Below are 24,249 nucleotides of genomic sequence, written 5' to 3'. Positions count from 1 at the left end.
CTACAAAGAGCAGAAGAAAATCACCTATTCAGTGTATTCAAAAAGAATGGGTACCCTATGAACACAGTCCGCCGATTTCTCAGCAACAAACCCAAACAAACAGACAAAACAGGCTCAGAAACCATAACCACTCTCCCCTACATCAAAGACATTTCCAAAATGACTGCCAGACTACTGGGACCCCTTGGCATCAGGGTAGCCCACAAACCCACCAACACACTAAAACAGCAGCTAATGAACTTAAAAGACCCCATACAGACAACAAATAAAACAAACGTCATCTACAAAATACCTTGCAAGAACTGTGACAAACACTACATTGGACAAACTGGCAGAAAGCTAGCCACCAGGATACATGAACATCCACTAGCTACAAAAAGACATGACCCACTATCACTCGTATCCTTACATACAGATAAGGAAGGACACCACTTTGATTGGGACAACACATCCATCTTAGGACAAGCCAAACAGAGACAAGCACGAGAATTCCTAGAAGCATGGCATTCCAACCGGAACTCCATCAACAAACACATTGGCTCCAAATCAATCTACCATCCCCTGAGAAAAAGAACAGGAAATGACATCACCAACGCAGGAAATGACATCACCAACCCAAGGAACCCTAACCAGACAAATAGAAAGCGGGACATAACACCAGCGCTTCACCGGAGGTTTACTGATGATGTTACCTAGAATGGTGACGAAACGTCTGAAAACGAACCTTCCAGCTCAGCGAGCAAACTCACATCCAAAACCTCAACCTGAGCTACAAATCTTCTCAAAACTCGCTAGATTACATACCTGTTAATCTGTGCATTATGACAAACTGCATTGGCAGTGAGGCAAAAAAAGTAAAGTATCCAGATAAACTAAGCCATGCTTAGGAAGGCAAATGGGCATTGGCTCCTATACAAATAGCATACATCTTGGCAAGGATTGTACACTTAGTTTTTGAAGAAACTTGTACTTGGTGGTTCTATAATGTATGTTGATAGATTACTAATAGCCAACAAATGCTGGTGATCTTTCACAAGTCTGAAATGTCTAGAACCTAAAACTCTACAAGTTCACGAATAGAAGCAGTCCATCATCAAAACAGAGCACCCATACATATCACAATGAGCATTTTTCTAGTTATCTTTAGCTTAAAATGTATGCATTGAGATACTAATAAGCTTCTCTTATGAATTAAAAATAATGTGCTGGCAGTTGCTGAATTAGTAGCTGCAATTTGGCAACTTGTAACATCAAGTTAGTATTTTTGTATTGCTTTTGGATTATCAACTGATTGGATATCAGCTATGGCAACTGTATGAATTTAAATCCAACTTGGGCAACTTTGGAAACAGACACAGAATTTCTATTAAGGGGACTGTCTCCAGCTCTCAGACTGGTAGGGTAATTAGTAACATATCAAAAAGTTAAAAGTACCAAAAATATTTAGATAACCAAACACAATTATAAGCAGCACACCTAATATCCACCCAAAACCATCAGCAACAGAAGGATGAATCTACGTTTCAAAAGAATCAAACCTGTAAAAAAGCATTCGAAGCATATGCACTTGAATAAAAGCCCACCCCTTTACTTTTCCAGCTGACATAATCATTCCAAAACAATGTTGACCAAGATATGACATTGAGGACCAAGATTGAAAAAGATTAATTGTAGCTGGAGATAGCTAAAGCCAAGAAGACAGACCAGCAGTGATCATACTCTGCAATCTTTAACACAATATCTCACATATAAAATGAATAGCTATTTTAATTACAAGCCTAAAATACTAACCCAAATGTCTTAGTTCATCTTTAACCAAATCCCAGGAACCACCTCAATTTTAATTAGTACACCAAGCATTCTCTCCAAAATCCCACAAAGGAACTATACCAACAACAGGACAAATATATTTTTCCTGATGCTCAATTGCAACTGTTCTATTCTATTACAATTCAAAAGTAAATCTCAGATCTCAGTTTTGGGCTTTCAAGTGAATTCTGCTCACTATCATAAGTTAATCACCTTTGTTGTATAACGAAATATCTGCACAAGTGTTTCAGTAACCCCTTGAAGAAAATGCTTGCAGTCAGTGGTCTCTGCGTAATGTGCAACATTAACGGGAATAAACAACAATAAAAAAAATTAGATTGGAGTAATGATCATGTGGACCCAAAAAGCCAATCAGGAACTTATGTGCTAGTCCAAATCCTGGAGGCACAGTGATTATTGTTGAGGTTGATCTTGACCAGGTGCTGGTTGGTTTAAATCTTGTGGCTGATCATGGCCTGGAGGCAGAGCTTGCACATTTCCTGGAGGAGCTACATGTTCTTTTTCTATGAAAGCAAATATGCAACACAACCAAGATCAGTGAGTTAACATTTCAGCACAAGAGGAAATCAACACCACCGAATATGCAAAACAGGGCCTTCAAATATTGCTGTCAGCATGGTGCTTGCTCTGACAACTGCTGAAGATTTAATCCACTGGAGCCAGTTGGATATATTGAATGCCAATGCAAATCAAGTGTGAGTATTTTATACTTTGTCTTATTCATTTCCACTGGATGACATCCCTGAACTGGTGCTGGTGTTGGGCTAAGGTGAACAAAATAAGAAGTCGCACAACACCAGGTTAGAATCAGACAAAAACACTTTGCCTGACAAAGGAGCAGCACTTCAAAAGCTTGTGGTTTCAAATAAACCTTTTGTCGTGTGACTTTAGACTATGTACTAAGAGGTACAGCTTCAAGTCTCACTGACTCCATGGCATATCATAACATCACTCAACAGGTTGATTAGAAAATATCTATTCATTTCCACTGGTGGAAGTACACAATTTTATTTTATTTTGGAACGCAGATTAAGGTGTGGATCACTCAGTATTTTGGAACTGTCACTTCATTCTTGTAGATCAACGTGCTTATATCATAGTGGTATTGTCCTTACCTCTGGGTTAGAATGTCAGAGCACAAGTTTCCCCTGCCCAGGAGGTATGCAATAATTTGTCCAAAAAATTGATTAGAAATCATTTTCAGTTAGATGGAGGGTGATATGGAGTTCAACTCTGTTTACTTATCATTAATCTCATTCCATTATACCCTTCCCAAAAAACATCTGTTGATTTCAGTCTTGAAAAAAATGACCAAGAAATTAAAGCCTCTTTGGGGAAGAGCATTCCAATTTTCAATGCACTGTGATGAGAAACTACATCCTGATTTCAATCAGAGATCTAACTCTACAATTCTCCCTCATTGTTCTGGACTTCTCCAACTGAGGAGATAAAACTTTTGCATCTCCCTCATTACGTTAATTAGTTAGATGACCCCCACAATAGTGAAAGGCAAGGGAAACAAGCCAAATTTATCCACCAATCCTCATAGATGAACTTGAAATTCTGGTATTCTGAATTTGAGCTATGCTCACGACAACGATGATCTATCCTTCTTAAAGGTGCAATGTTAAAGACTAGATACAATCATCCTGATGGGGCCAGATGATTGCACTGTACACTTGAAGCAGCATTATCTCAGCTTTTGTTCCAAATTCCGTGATTGGAAGTCCATTGTTTACTGACCTTTGATAACATTTTTGTATCTGTGCACCATCTTTTACTGATGCATGTATAAACACCTTCTGTACCAAATTCTCTTGTTCCTCGTACCTCTTTCATTGAAGATTTTATTCTCAACATAATAGATTTAGAGAAAGTGATAGGTGTGGCATTTCTTTTAGTTTCACATCAAAACAACTTTCATTTGATGATGTTAATAAGAGAAAGAAAATTTTGCATCAGACTATTTAATAGCCATTTAAGTACAACTGTGCAAAAGAAAGCAGATAAACATTTGTTGGTCGCATGGTCTTAACAGCAAGTTACAAACCTTGGTGGAACTGGAGTTCTCCGTTTGGTCCTGCTGGAGGATGAGCCTGCTGTGTCTGTTTTTGCTGCTCCAGATGCTGTACAGCCTATTAGATTTGATATTAAAACAAGTCAACCTATTTTAGAAGTTACAGTTTGTGTGATAATTTTGCCCAAGAAGCTAACTAGCAATCACAGGGAGCACAACAAAATCCCATCCAGCTTCCACAACTAATCAACCGTTATTGAATTGACCAGTGGGTAATGCAGATGCAAGAGCATGGATATTTTTCTACTTCCATGTTTTAAGCAGTGCCAGCTCTAGATGGTGATGAAAAAATCCAGTGCTTCATCCAAATAATGGGCTCAGGTTTTTTTTGTGTGTGTTCATCATTCAAATTTCTTACAGACACAATTTTTAGACTCTGAGTCTTATGCTGTTGATCAACATCAAAAGAAACTCTTATTCATAAGTCAGACATCAATGAAGGACAGTGCTATATGTTGCAATGTTCCATATCAACCTATCTACAATAAATTTTTCTTAGTCATGATTTTGAAACTTCTATCAGATCTCCTCTTAGTCTTCATCTCTCAAATGAGAACAGATTCATTCTCTCTGGCGGTCTTCATAACTGAAGTTTCTCATTATTTCAACTATTCTTGTAAACCTCTTCTGTTCTCTCTCCTATGGGTTCACATCCTTCATGTTAGTATGGTGTTCAGAACAATACACAATTCTCCAGGTGAGGTCTAATAAATATATTGGACAGGTTTAGGATAACCTCCTTTCTCTTGCACTCGATGTCCCAATAATAAAACCTAGGAAACGGTATACTTTCTTAACTGTTCTCTCCACTTGTGTTGCCACCTTCAATGCAGATCAAGATCTCTCAGCAGGTAACCTCCTCGCAAAATTCTTCTATACCTTATCTAAAACCTCCACATCCTTCTTATCATGAGGCAACTGAAACCGCACACAACACTCCAAAACTTGGCCTGACTAAAGTCTTATACATCTGTAACATGATTTGCCAACTTTTACACTCAATGCCCTGACAGATGAAGGCAAGCATGTTGTACACCTTCTTTATCCACTTGTGTTGTCACTTTCAGGGAGCTATGAACTTACACCTCAAGATCCCCCTATATAATCAACATTCCTAAGGGTACTGCCATTTACTTATACTTTCCTCTTGCATCTGACCTCCCAAACTGCATCACTTCACACTTATCCAGACTAAATTCCATCTGCAATTTCTCCAACTTCCCAACTGATCTATATCCTGCTGTATCCTTTGACAACCTTCTGAACTTTTCACAGCTCTACAAATTTTTGTACCATATGCAGACCTGCTAATCAGACTACCTAAATTTTAATGCAAATCATTTACATATATTACAAACAAAAGTGGTCCCAGCACTGAGCCTTGCAGACAACCACTGGTTACAGACAGAAACACTTCAACACAACTACACCCTGTCAATGGCCAAGCCAACTTGCCAAATCACTGTAGACTTAATTTTCTGGGTCATCCGTCAGTGAGACATCTTGTCCATGTAATTTAGTAATGTCCATGTCGACAACATCCACTGCCCTACCCCAACCACCTTCATGACTTTCTCAACAAGCAATCAAATTTGTGAGACAAGATCTCACATGTACAAAATCTTGCTGACTATGCCTAATAAGTCTATTCTTTTTCCCAAATACGAGTAAATCATGTCCCTAAGGATCTCTATGATAATTTTTCTAGCTGTGATATAAAGCTCACTGACCTATAAATTTTCTAGATTATCCCTTTGAACTTCTTAAACAAAAGGAGCAACATTGGCTGGTCTCCAATCTTCTGAGACCTTGTCTATGCCTAAAGAGGAAACAAAGATGTCTGCCAAGGCCCCAACAATTTCCTCCTTTGCCTCCTTCAGTACCTGGTATAAATCCCATCAGGGCTTATCTACAGTAATGCTTCTGAAGACATCCAACACCATCTCTTCCTCAAATGCCGAGAATATTAATCTACCTCTCTCTAATCCTTGGGTACCCTCCTGCTCCTTTTAAATATACACACAGACACACACTCTGGCATTCTCCTTAATCTTTCAATATCACTTATCACCCACATTCCCCTAATCTTGCCATCCTTAACTCGCAGCCTCACAGGAACATGTTGATCCTGAACTCTGACCAACTCTCGCAAATGTCAGATGTGGATTTATCCTCAAACAGTTGCCCTCAGTCTAATTTCTCTAGTTCCCGCCTCTACTCTTGTTATTAACCTTACCCAATTTAGCATTTTCACCTGAGGACCAGTCTTATTCTTATCTATGCCTATCTTAAAACTTACAGAATTGTGATAATTGTCGCAACATCTTTCTCCATTGAAGTTTCAATTCCCCAGTGAAGTCTCGCTCTTTATTGACACAAGATATCTTATGACCACAACATCATATTTCAAAATAGCAATTTGCATCCGTAACTCGACAATCTTATTTCCTACATTCCATGCATTTACATGGTCACAACTCGACACTTGGGTGCAGTTCCACAATTCATTATAGTTCCAAACGGGATACCCCAACCTAAGCACCCAGGTGAGAGATGAACTGGTTCCCCTTCCTTATTCACCTAGCCCTCAGTTGGTTGCACCATGGTTAATTTTTAAATGATCACTTCCCGATGTATATCTTTCCTTCAGACTGCATGTACTGAGTTCTTAAAAAAAATCCAAATTAAAATAGGCCAGAGTTCACAATGTCTGCTTGGTCGTCAGTCATTCCCTTGCTGCTAATATTCTTCAATCCTTTTGGACACTCCCTTCAGCATGGGGCCACATAGGATTTTTTGCGTGGCTACAGCATCTTAAAAAAGTGTTGACTTTTGCTTAGACTGGGTGGAAAATCTTTGGTTGGCGCGAAACATGAAGGCAATTTGAACAGAATTCTATACAATCAGGCTCAGGAGGCAGCTGGCAGGTGAGATGATTGTCTCCCAAGCAGAGAATTTAAATGAGCTATTTCTATTTCTATGCTGTTTCAGTGCTTGATTTTGGTATTCACCAGAATTCACCTCAACTGCAGCAGCAATCAAATGCAATTGTATGTTCCAACCTCCTGATTTTACATCAATCTCACATAAAAATTCTTCATAGCCCAAGCCCACCAGCTCTATAATCTGTGCTCCTCCAATTCTGGCCACTTCAGCATTCATATTTTTAATTACTTAACTAATAGCAGCCAGACCTTCAACCCTAAAGCTCTGGAAGCCATTCCCCTGAAGTCTCCCTGCCTCATAATCTAGGACGGCTACTGTCACATTTGCTCGTAAGTAGGTTGTATTTCTTGTCATGAGTTCAGAAGGCAACCAGCGCCCTCTCCTGACCAAAGATTATACCCAATTTACAAGGTGAAAACTTTTGGGCCAAGTCCTGAAGTTCATCAGCAAAGAACAGTTAGAATCTGGAACTCACTGCCAAAGGGATAGATGAGGCAAATAGAATAGCTGCATTTAAGAAGAACTCAAACAAACAAAAAAAGATTTACCTGCTGGAACTCAAATTTCTGAGCTTGCAGCTGGTCTTGTTGAAGCTGCAGTGCTTCACGCTGTTTCAAAAGATCATCAGATTTCATTTGCAGTTCATGCTCCTGCTGAGACAGCCGTCTCTCAAACTCTTGCAGCTCATCTTCTGAATAAAGCTCTTGTTCATCTAGAGTCTGAACAACAGTATGCATTAAAAGCACAAGGAAATGAAATAGACAAGCATCTCATAACCTACAGATAACTACTGGTTATGGAAGCAAGGAAGAGTTAACCAACTGTTGGATGAACACAGCAGGCCAAGCAGCATCTCAGGAGCACAAAAGCTGACGCTTCGGGCCTAAACCCTTCATCAGAGAGGGGGATGGGGTGAGGGTTCTGGAATAAATAGGGTGAGAGGGGGAGGCGGACCAAAGATGGAGAGAAAAGAAGATAGGTGGAGAGGAGAGTATAGGTGGGGAGGGGATAGGTCAATCCAGGGAAGACGGACAGGTCAAGCAGGTGGGATGAGGTTAGTAGGTAGGAAATGGAGGTGCGGCTTGGGGTGGGAGGAAGGGATGGGTGAGAGGAAGAACAGGTTAGGGAGGCAGAGACAGGTTGGACTGGTTTTGGCATGCAGTGGGTGGAGGGGAAGAGCTGGGCTGGTTGTGTGGTGTAGTGGGGGGAGGGGACGAACTGGGCTGGTTTTGGGATGCCGTGGGGGAAGGGGAGATTTTGAAGCTGGTGAAGTCCACATTGATACCATTGGGCTGCAGGGTTCCCAAGCGGAATATGAGTTGCTGTTCCTGCAACCTTCGGGTGGCATCATTGTGGCACTGCAGGAGGCCCATGATGGACATGCCATCTAACCTCTCCCCCGCAGAAAGGGCAGCACTCCGCTCCCTCCGCTCCAACCCCAACCTCACCATCAAACCCACAGACAAGGGTGGTGCAGTGGTAGTATGGCGCACTGACCTCTACATCGCCGAGGCCAAACGCCAACTCTCCGACACCACCTCCTACCGCCCCCTCGATCATGACCCCGCCCCCGAGCACCAAACCATCATCTCCCAAACCATCCACGATCTCAACACCTCAGGTGACCTCCCACCCACAGCCTCCAGCCTTATTATTCCCCAACACCGCACGGCCCGTTTCTATCTTCTTCCCAAAATCCACAAACCTGCCTGCCCTGGTTGACCCATTGTCTCAGCCTGTTCCTGCCCCACCGAACTCATCTCCACCTATCTGGACTCCATTTTCTCCCCTTTGGTCCAGGAACTCCCCACCTACGTCCGTGACACCACCCACGCCCTCCACCTCCTCCAGAACTTCCAATTCCCTGGCCCCCAACACCTCATTTTCATCATGGACGTCCAGTCCCTATACACCTGTATTCCGCATGCAGATGGCCTCAAGGCCCTCCGCTTCTTCCTGTCCCGCAGGCCCGACCAGTCCCCCTCCACCGACACCCTCATCCGCCTAGCTGAACTCGTCCTCACCCTCAACAACTTCTCTTTTGATTCCTCCCACTTCCTACAGAAAAAGGGGGTGACCATGGGCACCCGCATGGGCCCCAGCTATGCCTGCCTCTTTGTAGGTTACGTGGAACAGTCCCTCTTCCGCACCTACACAGGCCCCAAACCCCACCTCTTCCTCCGTTACACTGATGACTGTATCGGCACCGCCTCTTGCTCCCCAGAGGAGCTCGAACAGTTCATCCACTTCACCAACACCTTCCACCCCAACCTTCAGTTCACCTGGGCCATCTCCAGCACATCCCTCACCTTCCTGGACCTCTCAGTCTCCATCTCAGGCAACCAGCTTGTAACTGATGTCCATTTCAAGCCCACCGACTCCCACAGCTACCTAGAATACATCTCCTCCCACCCACCCTCCTGCAAAAATTCCATCCCCTATTCCCAATTCCTCCGCCTCTGCCGCATCTGCTCCCACGATGAGGCATTCCACTCCCGTACATCCCAGATGTCCAAGTTCTTCAAGGACCGCAACTTTCCCCCCACAGTGATCGAGAACGCCCTTGACCGCGTCTCCCGCATCACATCTCTCACACCCCGCCCCAACCACAACTGCCTAAAGAGGATCCCCCTCGTTCTCACACACCACCCCACCAACCTCCGGATACAAGGCATCATCCTCCGACACTTCTGCCATCTACAATCCGACCCCACCACCCAAGACATTTTTCCATACCCACCCTTGTCTGCTTTCTGGAGAGACCAATCTCTCCGTGACTCCCTTGTTCGCTCCACATTGCCCTCCAACCCCACCACACCCGGCACCTTCCCCTGCAACTGCAGGAAATGCTACACTTGCCCCCACACCTCCTCCCTCACCCCTATCCCAGGCTCCAAGATGACTTTCCATATTAAGCAGAGGTTCACCTGCACATCTGCCAATGTGGTATACTGTGTCCATTGTACCCAGTGTGGCTTCCTCTACATTGGGGAAACCAAGCGGAGGCTTGGGGACCGCTTTGCAGAACACCTCCGCTCGGTTCGCAATAAACAACTGCACCTCCCAGTCGCGAACCATTTCCACTCCCCCTCCCATTCTTTAGATGACATGTCCATAATGGGCCACCTGCAGTGCCACAATGATGCCACCCGAAGGTTGCAGGAACAGCAGCAACTCATTCCGCTTGGGAACCCTGCAGCCCAACGGTATCAATTGCAGCCCAATGGTTTCAATGTGTACTTCACTAGCTTCAAAATCTCCCCCTTCCCCCACTGCATCCCAAAACCAGCCCAGCCTGTCTCTGCCTCCCTAACCTGTTCTTCCTCTCACCCAAACCTTCCTCCCGCCTCAAGCCGCACCTCCATTTCCTACCTACTAACCTCATCCCACCTCCTTGACCTGTCTGTCTTCCCTGGACTGACCTATCCCCTCCCCACCTATACTCTCCTCTCCACCTATTTTCTTTTCTCTCCATCTTTGGTCCGCCTCCCCCTCTCTCCCTATTTATTCCAGAACCCTCACCCCATCCCCCTCTCTGATGAAGGGTCTCGGCCCGAAGCGTCAGCTTTTGTGCTCCCGAGACGCTGCTTGGCCTGCTGTGTTCATCCAGCTTCACACTTTATTATCTTGGATTCTCCAGCATCTACAGTTCCCATTATCACAGTTAACTAACTGCTATTTATTTTGACTTTAACTCCATGAAGGTTAGTTAGTTCACAATTACTAGCCATTTTAAAATAATGAGATAGGTTCATTTCTTTGTCCAGTCATCTTTATTAAACATAATAAGGTTCAGAGAGTCAAGCGATTGAGCAGTCTGTTCTATTTCCCCAAGAGTCCATTACTTTCCCAAGACTGCTGGTGGTACAATCTTACTGTCACAGAGCAATTTCAAGATGGCAGCAGAGCAGGTGGGGTCAGTTTGGGGCTCGTCCAGCATTCTCTTTCTGTCTATTCTTTTCCTCTTCATTTTCTTTCCTTTTACGCCTGGAGAGTGGTGGGTGAAGGAAGAGGTCTCCAGTTGCAGCCGCAGCAACACTAGGTCGAGTCAGACACTGCTCTACCCAAGCACAGTGTCTCCCAGGGAGCAAGGAAAAGGTCCTGGTCTGACAGGCTAGACCAAAGCTCCAGGTCCGCAGCTAGGCCTGAGCACTTGAAGTAGTAGTAGCAGTCTTGGAATAGCACAGCACCTTGATCCAGCATGGTGGTCACCTTTGACATAGGTCTCCAGCCCAGTATTCCAATGGTCTGGCACGGCAGTATCATTCCGGCTACATCTTCAAGGCATTGCATCATTCCTTAAATCGGCTTTCCCAGAACCCAGGAGCTTTTAACTGAACAGTCATAAACTCTATCCTAATTTTACTTCTGTTTTGTTATTATGACTTCTGAAATTGATGTACATATTGTGGTGGGAGGGCTTACAAAACTTTTCACTGTATTTTTTCATGTAAAGTTACAGCAACAATAAATTTCTATTCAACAAAGGAACACTGAAAACTGAGCTCTAACTAATGCTATATTACAGATAGGCTATCATGCAAGAAATGAAAAAAAGTGTTCATTTCCCTCACGCTAACCAACCACCAGAAACCATAATGGTTGAGAGAATCACAGATTAAATGAGATCTGTTCCATTTGTGTTATGTGACTCCTTACCTCCCAATTATCTGCATCCACAAACTCCTTCTTTTCTGAAGCAGTTAAAAATTCATCAACTGATATCAATCGGTCTTTGTTTGTATCAATCTGAAAAGACCAAAATGTGTTTGTTGTACTATTTGAAGTTTAAAATATTGAACACAACTACAATTTACTTTAGTATAGTACGTTGAACAAAAAAAAACACCTACAAGAGTTACAGAGGAAATTTTTCAGATCTTTTGAATTAAAAGTGGAATATGGTCAGCTTTGCTGTCAGAGTGCAGAAAAATAAACACAAGTTTGTCAAAATTGGTGGGTTTCAAGGCATGTTTTAAAGACATAATGCAAGGCATACTGAGCAATGCAGAAAATTATGCCAAATACAGGAGGGAGATGTATAAATAAAGCAGAAGAAAAGAAAAAAGGGTACAGGAAGAGCTGGAAAATCTAAGGGGTTCCCTATAAAGGTTAAGATAGGAGCAAGATGTACCTGAAAATTAAGATGAAGCAGTGAAATTCAGTGCATTGAGAATAGTGTAGATCAGCAAGGATCAGATAACAGATAACATTAAAAAAAAGTTTACTTATGTCTGAGCTTTGGAAGAGTTTGATAGAGGTCAACAAAAGATGGAGAAAATTACGTCTAGGTAAAAGTGTGGTTAAAGATTTCGGTCGCAGTGGGAGTGAGATCACTGTAGAGCCAGGTGAAGTTTAAAAGAAAAAAGTAAGGAATCTGGTGCTGGATAGCACATGTTCTAAACATCTCCCTTGGTCAAAATTGGCAAGGGAGCGAATTCCACAATGTGGACCTAAAACTATCAATTGTCTTTCCAAAATTCAAATGGAGGAAGTTTTGGCGAATGTTTGAATGTGGAGATGATCATTAGATTGAGTTTCACAGAATGTCCAGGATGGTCTTGGTTCTGCCAGTAAAATGTGAACCAAACTGTATTTTAGGAAAAGACAGACGTACAGCTAAAATGATAAGTTCAAGTGAACAGGGATGAAAGGGAATTGACATGGGACAATGCAAGAGGACAAATAAGATAGTGGCAGGTTATTTAGTGAAACAAGATGATAATAGCAATTTTAAAAGAGAAAGTGATGGACAGCATCTGCAAACTAGAAGTTCAGAATTTGATAAGGTAAAAATTAAAGAGGTACAAAGTGAACTTTGCAGATCAACTGAGCATATTTCAGAAAACTTGAAGAATCTGATTTGATGAGTGCCAGTCATTCTCTAGTTACATTCAAGTATGCATGCCTTGGAAGTAAACACAAGTGTCAATGATGGACTACGATACATGTTGCAACATTATTGTTAATATGTAACTTGATCATTGAAACAAGTTTCATCTATTGAGATTCATCAATACAAGTCAAAATCACTCGGACAAGGACCAAAATAAATAACTGATTTATTGACAATTTCAAAATCTTCAAAAATCTCAGTCCAAATTCCCACTTAAAAAGCAGGTCGTTCTGTTATTCAAATTAAGTATTTTTTTCTGCTCATCATATAGTCCAATACCTCTTTCATAACATGCTCCCTCATTCTCAATCGTTCTTCCTCCATCTCTACCATATCATCTTCCTCATTGTTAGGATCATAAATCTTCTCCAGCTGCATGTTTAATAGAAAGAGGAAGTGACTTAAAATCAAATCTCTGACATTACTGTTCATCCAAGTGCAATTTATCAAAGACAACATCTACACAATTTTCAGAGAAGCACATTCTATTGTTATTTAAACTACTCAAAATTAATGAAATAGCAAGAACTGCAGATGCTGGATTCAGAGATAACATGGTATGGAGCTGGAGGAACACAGCAGGCCTGGCAGATCAGAGGAGCAGGAAAGCTGACATTTTGGCTCGGGACCATTCTTCAGAAATTTCTGATGCTGCCTGGCCTGCTGTGTTCCTTTAGCACACACCTTTTCTTATCTTAAAATTGATGAGCCTTTCCAAGAATTCTGAAGTTCTTATTTGAATGATCTTGCATTTACTAAAGTGTTAAAAATAGAGATACAGATAGCAGGCAGTGTGGTGTGGCAAGATTCAAAAATGCACTAGAGTTCATATGTAAATTTTATTTCTCCTTGCTGGTTTGGAACAGCTGCCACTGTGCTACACAGGTAAATTGTGAATAGAGTTGGCAACTCAAGACTGGGTATACGTGATGCATTGAGAGTCATCAGCAGCAGCAAAATTGTACTCTAATACAATCTGAAACCTCATGGCCTGGCATATCCCCAACTCCACTGATACAATCAGGGCAGAAATGGCTAGTACGAGGGGTCATAGTTTTAAGCTGGTTGGTGGAAAGTATAGAGGGGATGTCAGAGGCAGGTTCTTTACGCAGAGAGTTGTGAGAGCATGGAATGCGTTGCCAGCAGCAGTTGTGGAAGCAAGGTCATTGGGGTCATTTAAGAGACTGCTGGACATGTATATGGTCACAGAAATTTGAGGGTGCATACATGAGGATCAATGGTTGGCACAACATTGTGGGCTGAAGGGCCTGTTCTGTGCTGTACTGTTCTATGTTCTATGTTCTATGTTCTAATTAAACCTGGGATCAGCACTAGCTCAAAAAAAGAGAGTTCAGGAGGGTATGCCAGGGCCAACACCATGTATACCTAAAAATGAGGAGTCAACCTGCAGAAGCTACAACACAGGACTAACTGTATGTCAGATAACATAACAGCTAGTGACAGAGTGCAAAGTCATTTCACAACCAGCAGATCAAGATCTAAGTTCTCCTTTCCTGCTACCTCCAGTTGAGAATAGTGGTAGACCATTAATCAGATCATTAGAGGGAGAGAATCCACATACATCACCATCCCCAATGTTGCGGACTTTAGCATATCAGTGCAAAAGGGAAGGCTGAATTGTTTGCAACAAAATTCAGCCAGAATGCCAACTGGATAATCCACTTTGGCCTCCTCTGTTAATCCCCAGCACTGCAGATGCAAGTCTTCAGGAAATCTGATTCACCTCCAATGGTATCAAGAATCAACTGAAGGCGCTAAAATACCACAAACTTAATGAAACCTGACAACACTCCGGCAATAGTACTGAAGATCAATGCTTCTTCTAAGCTGTTCACAGCCACTCCGAGGTCCACACACAGTAACTGGTGTGCCAACACCATTTGCAGCATTGTCACACTTGGGGATGCATGCAGAAGAGAAAAAAAATAGTAGTGAAAGATTTGTGCTCCAGAATTTGCCATGCCGTTGTTCAAAAGATTCCAGTACAGCTACGATGCTGGCATCTACCCAACAATGAGGAAAATTGCATAAGTATGTTTTGTGCTCAAAAAGTTGGACAAAGGGGGACATGGTGCGTCATAGTAATGTCACTGCATCCCAGAGTAATATTCTGTGGACATGATTGGAATTTCACCACAGCAGATGGTGAAATTGACATCAAAATTTTAAAAATTTGGAATAAAACCGAGTCTAATGGCAACTCATGTGGCCACTGCTGATCATTGTCAAAACTCATCTGGTTCACTAATATCTTTCAGGGAAGGAAATCTGTCTTCCTTACCTGATCTGGCCTACTTATGAGGAGTCAAAACCAACAACAATGTAGATACCTTCTGAACAATTGGCGATGAGCAATAAATGAGAGCCGAGCCAGTAATGTCACATCCCTATATTAAAATGGTACTAACCTGGCTAATTACTGACCCATCAGTCTGTACACAATCTGTACACAAGTGATGGAACAGATCATCAACAAATGTTATCAAGCTCAGTCTAGGCTATGTCAGGGCAATTCAACTCCTGACCTCGTTGTTGCATTGGTTCAAACATGGACTTGGGGCCTGAATTCCTGAGGTTAGGTGAGAGTGATTCCTTTGACAATAAGGCTGCACTCAACCAAGTGGAACGTCAAGCAGCTCCAGCAAAACTAGAGTCAGTAGGAATTGGAAAAAACTCCACTGGTTGGAATCGTATCCAACTCAAAGGAAAATGGTAGTGGCTGCTGTAGATCAGTCACTCAAGAGTTCTTCAGGGGGTAGCATCCCAGGCACAACTACTTACAGTTGCTTCATAAATGATGTAGCCTCCATAACAAGGTCAGAAGTGAGGTTTTTTTTTGCACAATGCTCAGCACCATCCACAAAATGATTAGATAATGAAACTGTCCATGTCCAATTACAGCAAGTCCTGGACAATATCCAGTTGAGAAGTGGCAAGTAACATTTGCAAGGCAATGCCCATCTCCAACAAAACAAAAACTAGCCATATTCCCCAGACATTCAATGGCTTTAGCATTACTGAATCTCCCACCATCAAAATCCTGGTAATCAGCACTGACTATAGAACGAAACCAGACTAGCCATTCAATGCAATAAAATGTGAGGCTGGATGAACACAGCAGGCCAAGCAGCATCTCAGGAGCACAAAAGCTTTTGTGCTCCTGAGATGCTGCTTGGCCTGCTGTGTTCATCCAGCCTCACATTTTATTATCTTGGAATCTCCAGCATCTGCAGTTCCCATTATCTCTGATAGCCATTCAATGCTATTGCTTAAATAGCAGGCCAGAGATTAGGAATCCTGCAGTGAGTAACTCACCTCCTGATACCCCAAAGCCTGTCCATTATCTTGCAAAGCACAAGTCAGGAGTGTGACAGAATACTCTCCATTTACCTGCATGACTGCAGCTCTAACAACATTAAAGAAGCTCGACACTATCCGGGTCAAAGCAGGCTGCAAACCAGGTAAAATAACAAATGCACAGTAGCAGCAGTTTGCAGCATCTATACGATGCACTGCAGGAATTCACCAAGACACCTTAGGCAATAACTTTCCAAACCCACGAATACTATCATCTGGAAGGATAAGAATAATAGATACCTGGGAGCACCATTATCCTGCAAGTTCCCCTCCAAGCCACTCACCACCCAAATTTGGAAATATATCACCGTTCCTTTGCTGTCACGGTCAATAACCTTGAACTCCCTCCCTAAGAGCATTGCGGATCTACCTTCACTAAATGGACTGCAGCCATTCAAGAAGACATCTCAGCACCACCTTCTCAAGGGCAACTAGGGAAGGGCAATAAATGCTTGTTAGACAGCTATGTCTAAATCCAATAAGTGAATGAAAAAAACGTTAGCACAAGAGGGATCACGTTAAGAAACACTATGTTGTTCAAATTTATGCATTACTGACTAAATATTTGTCATTTTTGCATTCTTTGATTAATAAATTAATATTCTTATAACTATATATCTTTTAAATTTGGGGGTTGGTGATATGAAAGTATCTCAATGAAAGTAAAGCAGCAGTACTTACAAAAATGGGCATGTGTCATGTGATCATATATCACACAATTACTAGTTTGTCAAATCAGAGTCAGCAAACCTTAATTAAATGTTAATCTGTTGAAACAAGTTCAGTTTTTCTGTTATGTACAGCTGTCTGAGACATTCTGAATTACATCAGATGAACCAAAAATCAACATGTGTAAAAGTATCCAGTTGGCACTGACCCAGTGCAATGTCATCTCTAACTACAGGCTCCTTTAAGGGAAGGCAATGTCTCAAATAAGAAACTTAAAATGAATTATATTCTAAGTCTGGAAACCCACCATAGTTATTGTATCAGAACATCAACGTTATTAGAATTCAGGTGAGAATCCTGCCGATAGAAATCAAAAGGTTAAACAAAGTGAAATAAAATAATTATTCACACAAGAACCTATACATTTGGCCACCCTAATAGCGTAAAGAGGACCCAAGAAAGGAATGTGAAGTTAAAGATCACATATGCAGAGTGGAAAGTCGGAGAAATGATGATGGCTTTGTCCTTCTCCAAATGTGGTATTAAGGAGCTTTCCACCAGCATACATGGCTCCAAACATCCTAATCTCAATTCTAGCTCAATTTGACCATGGATCATGCACAGGCTCTACCATCAAACCGGAGATTACAAATTTAACCTAATGTAGTATCTTGAATTGTAGAGGTTTTGCAGGAATGTTCTCTAAAAAATATTAGTCAATACCTCTTTGGTAAATAATGCTTCCATCTCCTGCTCATCCAAGAATCCATCACCGTTAGTATCTAAGGAGAAAAATATTCTCTCCAGTTAACTTTTCATGAAATACATTTCGTAATATACAAACACAAACCTAAAACTACTGTTCCAGCTTCTATAATTGATTCTTAATTTTGAAATTAGTCCACTATCCTCAACTTAACATTAAAATAGCACGAAAGCATAGGAAATATTAACGTAAGCAAGGATTTTGCCCTTTCAAAATTAGTTCCTCATATGGTTGTCAATACTACAAAAGCAGCTGTAAAAAGCTGTCTGGATAAATATTTGATTGAGACATCAAACTGTAGAAATATTGGGGAAGAAATTGAGCCACCGGATTATTCTTCAAGAGAGTCACCCAGATTTTTTGGTTGAATGGCCTCCTCATTGTTGTATTTTATATTTTTCTAAAAAATCTAACAATCACAAACTGAAACTCATGATTAACCATTAGGCAGAATGCTTAAAAGGACCTGAGCAATGTGAATTATGGTGAGATTGGTGGAAAAATTGGGCAAGTCTAGAGAGACCGACTTAAACATTGGGAACAACACAGAATCCTTATGCATCTCCTGAGCAGCAAGGTGAGTTTCTCACTAGGCTGCAGAAAGTTGCCAACTAAGGGGGAATTAAGCTGGTTAAATGCCTAATGGGCTTGGAGTCCCACACGTTAGAAGTTACTGAAGCAAAGTTAGACGATTAACAACATATCCTAATCTATGGGTAACTAAATAATTTACCCCAAGGCTTACCATCCACATGACCCCTAACTCTGCCCATTACAACCCCTGTCCCAACACCCGCTAGATCCAACATGCCAAACACTCCCCATGCCTCAATTCTACCTGGCCCAAAAACCAATTGCGCTACTGAATCCAGCAGATACTGATCTGAACACTTCACATGCCTTAAACACATGTCCATTTTTCTGAAACGCCACAGTCACCAGCCTCTCACTCTTACGGCCAAATGCCTCACCCACCTAAACCCACAACCTCACACGTGCCAACTCTACCACTTCAACCAGCTGGAAACCTAGACCCTCACCCACTGGTACCCAACATCCACACACATACTACCCAACTCCGTACCAACTAACAATCCACCCCTACACACAACTGGCACATAACCTGCGACTGACTGCCACCAAATCCCCACACCTACATGTTTATCCTTTCACCCTCGCTGTCAAAGTAGCTGCTGTTTGTTTAACCCGAAGAATACAATACTTGCTGACATAAAATGAGGTTTGGAATCGATGGTGCTAGCAGTAGGGAAGATCATCAAAGGCTTGTTCAGTGGATGTAGGAATCAGTGGCTAGGGCAGCATTTATTGTCTATCCCTAATTTCCCAGACAGCAGTCGAGAGTCAACTACATTGCTGTAGGTCTGGAATCACAAGGACGGCAGTTTACCCTCCCTAAAAGACCTTAGTGATCCAGATGGGTTTATCCAACAACCAACAATAGATTCATGGTCAGTTTTAGTTTGAGATTTTTACTGAATTCAAATTCTACACTCAGCTGTGGCAGATTTGAACCCAGATTCCCAGAACCCGAGTCTCTGGATTAACAGTCTAGCAATAATACCACCAGGTCATTATCTCCCACCCCCACTTGAATGGTTTTCTGTACCACAGTGCCACGGTCAGTTTGCACCTCAACTCTTCAGCCCTCTGCAACCATCCAACCAGGACAGGAGAAATTAAAATCTATCAAATATGTGCAGCGACTGACATTCCTACACTCCTCCCTTCGAGGTTGCCTGATCTGCCTCACTCACAGTCACACTCTCCTGCCCACATCACTGACAAAAATTAGAAGTCACAATCCTAAATACTGTGAAAGCTTCCTGGTGTAAAGAATCCAGGTAACTCTCTCTTTTCCTGATGTACTGCAATGTTTGTAGTTCAGCCACTAGCTCAAACATCTAGTCTTTATTGAAGATGTATTTGCCTTGGATCACAATGGTATCTCGGAAGTCTGGTGTGCTGTATCTTTGATACGTCATCTATCAAGTCATTCTTTTAAGTCTTATCCAGGCTAGATACAACAAACAGAAAATTGATTAGTCATAACCTTACCATGCAGTTTGAAGAAAGTCTTGGTATCAAAATCTTCAGGATCAAGGCCATCCGTTTCCTCCCAGACTTCTTTCAACTGATCTTTGCTTCCCTGAAAAGAAGAAAATTGAACAGTAGGCAAAACCTCTTCAATGATGAAGTTGTAGCAACCCATGGAGGGATGTGTTACAGTTATTTTCCCAATGTTCACCAAATTCTAACACAGATAAAGATCTATTTGAAAAAGTGGGAGGATTTAGTTTAAAAACATAATTTCAAGCAGAGGACGAACTAAAACTCACTAAAATGTGCAAACTACAGACTGTCAGAGGTTTGGCAGTGAAGTGACAGAATCCCTCATGTCAGTATCTCATTCAGAATTTAGTGTGTGTAGCATTTTAACTCCTCTTTCTCAAAGCCTTAAAGTTGGATACAACTAAAGCTGTCTTTAGTTTAAAAGATATTGGAAACTAAGTTTAAGACATGCAATTATAATAAGTGTATTAATGAATTAGAGAAATGTTATTGGTCAATAATTGGTCTTCAAACTGCCATCATTTCACACATCACATTACACCCCTTATAGGACAGCACAGAGGCTTAGCGGTAGCATTGCTGCCTCACAGGAACCTAGGTTTGATTCCACCCTGGGGCAACTGTGTGGAGTTTGCATACACTCCCTGTGTCTGCACAGGATTCCTCTGAGCCCTCTGGTTTCCTCCCACAATTCAAAGATGTACAGTCTAGGTGGATTGGCCATGCTAAATTGCCCATAGTGTTCAGGGATGTGTCGATTAGGTGGGATGCTCTGAAGGTCAGTGTGGACTTGTTGGGCTGAAGGGCCAGTTTCCACACTGTTGAGATTCTATGATCGATGATCATTACTATTCTTTTTCAGGACGTTTTAGTGGATTTGAAACTCCATGCATTGCTCCTACTTTAATCCTTAATCCTCATGAGAATTATGGAATTTCTTATCTCAGAATTCCCTCCCACATACATGCTAACTATGTACAAAGTGAGTTTAACAATATGCAAGCGGAAAGTATTGACCAGGTCAGTACTTGAGCACATTTAAAGAGGGATCTACACTCACTGAGGTAAGGAGTAGTGAGGAGGCAGATACTTGTGATGTTGCACTCTGAGAATATCTAAACTAGTAAAGATAAGCACTGGTTTCATTTTAACAAATTGGCTAATCAGAAGTTTAGCATTACAGTCTGAGTTTTCAAACAATATTACTTGATTCATCTCAACTGGACTCCTACTTTTCCAAATTTGGCTATCCTCCTAAATGCATCTGTGGATGTGTGTGTTTCATCATCTGACATCTTCATGTTTACATTTTTCTGTGTAGTCTGATAAATCAGGTTGACACCCTGGGATATGGACGAAACATTGGAGTATTGGAAACACTGGTCTGAAAGAAAATATGGTGAATAACAAAATCATTGTCACTATGAGTCGCTTATTCTAAGCAACAGGCATTGAGCACATATTTGATTTCCTTGATTTAACTTGCTCAAATTAAATTTAAGCAATCTAATTTCCTTTTCAATTTCCGGTGGGTTTTTTCTTACTGGATGATTAATTTTTGGGTGATCCTGGTGTTTCCTTTTCATCTCATCAAACCGAGCCTCCTCCTCTTTCCTCTTTTCTTCATCTAATGTTTTCAAGTATTCCCTCCTCTCATGTTCCTTCAGCATCTCATATTGCTTAAATTCTTCATGCCGTTCTTTATCATAGTTTTCCAGGTCACTGGTTGCCTACATGTATTAAAACCAACAATAAAACAATTATACTGCTCTGAATATACAGTCCCATAATTCTTGGTGAGATCTGGAAGAAGGATGGAAATAGAAACTTTGCAGTATCTATCGTGCAAGCAACTGGCCATCTTGATGATTGAATTAACACATACATGGCAGGCTGCAACTGCTGACACCAAGGAACATATATATATATTAGCAGCAAAACCTCTCAAATATCAAAATATTTGCAAAAAAAATCTTGAATGAAACATTATACTGCATAACTTTTAAGCAAGCAATAGATCTATAATTTTAATTTTGAAAAAAAATCAGACTGGTATTCTGTGCATTTGCAGACAGCAATAATTGGCAGAATGCATGCATAGTAAATAGTCAACATCAATATGTCAGCGTCAGCAAATGGAACCCTTATGTCAGTAATGGAATGGGCTTGAGAGGCCGAATGACCTATCCTGTTCTTACATTCCTGTGGTGTGACTGGGGGAATAATGCAGGTTGATCGTCAGTGTATTACCACCATCACAGTTGGAAAAGATTGCACAATATTTAACGGCTACTTACAGTTTTAATCAATAATTCCAAGTCTTCTGGCTCAAAGCTATGGGGGTTTTGGTGATTGAGATGCTCAAATTGTTTCAACAAAGCATGATGGTCTATTCCTGCATCTGAGAGGTTAAAAAGATGGTTAGTTTGCTATGCAGACAAGCATTTTGCTTTTTAGCTCATAGCAATATTTTCTATGGAAGAAAAAACTACAATGGAACACACATCTAAAAGCAAGATTTAAGCGAGTTTTGCAAACCCAAACAGACAGACAAAACGGGGCTCAGAAACCATAACCACTCTCCCCTACATCAAAGACATTTCCAAAATGACTGCTAGACTACTCGGACCTCTTGGCATCAGGGTAGCCCACAAACCCACCAACACACTAAAACAGCAGCTAGTGAACTTAAAAGACCCTATACAGACAACAAATAAAACGAACGTCATCTACGAAATACCTTGCAAGAACTGTGACAAACAGTACATTGGACAAACTGGCAGAAAGCTAGCCACCAGGATACATGAACATCAACTAGCCACAAAACGACATGACCCACTATCACTCGTATCCTTACATACAGATGAGGAAGGATACCACTTTGATTCGGACAACACATCCATCCTGGAACAAGCCAAACAGAGACATGCACAAGAATTCCTAGAAGCATGGCATTCCAACCGGAATTCCATCAACAAACACATTGACTTGGAGCCCATCTACCATCCCCTGAGAAAAAGAACAGGAAATGACATCACCAACCCAAGGAAACCTAAACAGATAAATAGAAAGCGGGACATAACACCAGCGCTTCGTCGGAGGCTCACTGATGATGTTACCTAGAATGGTGACGAAACGTCTGAAAATGAACCTTCCAGCTCAGCGAGCAAACTCACATCCAGAGCAAGATTTAACTTTACTCAGAACTGTCAGGCCACTTCGACCACAGACAACAGCACAAGAAATTATCCGCAAAAGGGGTACATTCTGAATTCAATAAACATTTCCACTTGTGTAGCAAGTTCCTTTCTTCTGAGTCAGCTAACAATAAACTGATTTAAGATCTCTGTCCTCTGGCTAATAACATTCATAATTAATTGCTGGAATCCATCCTTTGACATACCAAGCACATATTGATCACCTATTCACTGCTTTCCTTATTAAAACTTGGGATCCCCAGTGAAACAAAGATTGTTTAATAGCATATAGATTCAAACGTGAGTCATTGCAGGCTATAAAGAGCTTCTTCCAGCTTGCATTAAAAATTTGTAGAGTCAGGATTAAAATAAATCTTGTATATCTCACTAGAGAAAAACAATAATATTTCTCTACCACTTGCTAATATTACATGTGCCATACATAATTTAAAAATTACATTGCAACTATATTTCATATCGGATTCAAATTCTTATACATTGAAATGGAGTTTATATAAAACCTGATAAGGGTGTACATGACCCTCAACATTTAAGAAGCATTCAGATGGACATTTGCAATGCCAAGGTATGAAGCTATGGGTAAAGTGTTGGAAAATGTGGTTTGAATAGTTAGGTAGTTGTTTTTGACTGATGGACACTTGCTGGGATAAAGTTTTTTTTTAATCTGTGCTGCATTCCTCTATAAATATGACAACATTGGATTAGAAAATACACTTTTAAACACATCTGATTGCAGTACGAATCAAGATTTTATACTCCAGTCTGAACAGCCTTCATTAACAAAAACAAACACAGTAGAAAAGGCAGCAAACTGTTTATGTACAGTACCTTTACCTTGTTGTGCATCTATTTTGGCTTTAATAAGCATTCGTAGCCGGGAGACTTCCTGTCTTTTCAATTCGTCTAATTTGGTTCTCACAAGATGACTCACTAAGTTTAGTTCTTTAGCCAATTTTCCACTCTTCATTAAAGAAATAGAAACAGAATGATTAACAAAATCATCCAAAGGATCAATTAAATATCACAGTGATCACAAAATTTTCACTGATGAAGTTCAGTTCCTCTCGGTAAAATTTCCTGTAGAAACCCATAATCTTTAACATAACTGACCTACCAAAACGGCCATCACACGATCCAATGGTCTACTCATGGTTGAAAGCAAATAAACTTTTAACGAATGATCCCACAACCCATTGCAAATTCAACTACTCAGGCTTAGCCAACTTGGAGGAGAAACAAGTACCTCAGGTGATATCACTGCAGGGTATAAAATCAAAATAGGCCCCCACCCGACACTCAAGTCAGGCTGTGATGAGCCTAGAACTGCTGGTAAGCTTATCATCCCAGAAGGAAAGCACAAATAAAGCTCTCCCTTAAC

The 24,249-nt window shown here is 41.3% G+C and overlaps 1 protein-coding gene across 4 annotated transcripts in view; it reads right to left on the bottom strand.

The window, feature by feature from the left end:
* Positions 1 to 1,562: 1,562 nt before the first annotated feature.
* Positions 1,563 to 24,249, bottom strand: part of LOC125459438 (nucleobindin-2-like) — a 63,260-nt gene continuing 40,573 nt past the window's right edge. For 2 of the 4 annotated variants that reach the window (XM_048545896.2, XM_048545897.2), the window contains exons 4-13: positions 23,700 to 23,832; positions 21,951 to 22,054; positions 21,198 to 21,383; positions 19,639 to 19,729; positions 17,520 to 17,578; positions 13,029 to 13,121; positions 11,513 to 11,602; positions 7,402 to 7,572; positions 3,881 to 3,965; positions 1,563 to 2,333 (exon numbers count right to left, since the gene is read on the bottom strand). In XM_048545896.2, coding sequence (XP_048401853.1) covers positions 2,224 to 2,333; positions 3,881 to 3,965; positions 7,402 to 7,572; positions 11,513 to 11,602; positions 13,029 to 13,121; positions 17,520 to 17,578; positions 19,639 to 19,729; positions 21,198 to 21,383; positions 21,951 to 22,054; positions 23,700 to 23,832 — 1,122 coding nt within the window. In that variant the 3' untranslated portion in view covers positions 1,563 to 2,223. Of the gene's footprint in view, positions 2,334 to 3,872; positions 3,966 to 7,401; positions 7,573 to 11,512; positions 11,603 to 13,028; positions 13,122 to 17,519; positions 17,579 to 19,638; positions 19,730 to 21,197; positions 21,384 to 21,950; positions 22,055 to 23,699; positions 23,833 to 24,249 lie in introns of those variants that run through there. The other 2 variants (XM_048545898.2, XM_048545899.1) reach the window with 2 other exon arrangements.

Source organism: Stegostoma tigrinum, chromosome 17, assembly GCF_030684315.1.
Source record: "Stegostoma tigrinum isolate sSteTig4 chromosome 17, sSteTig4.hap1, whole genome shotgun sequence".
Taxonomy (NCBI): Eukaryota; Metazoa; Chordata; class Chondrichthyes; order Orectolobiformes; family Stegostomatidae; genus Stegostoma; species Stegostoma tigrinum.
The sequence above is the reverse complement of the archived record's forward strand: the minus strand, read 5'-3'. Positions and strand labels throughout refer to the sequence as shown.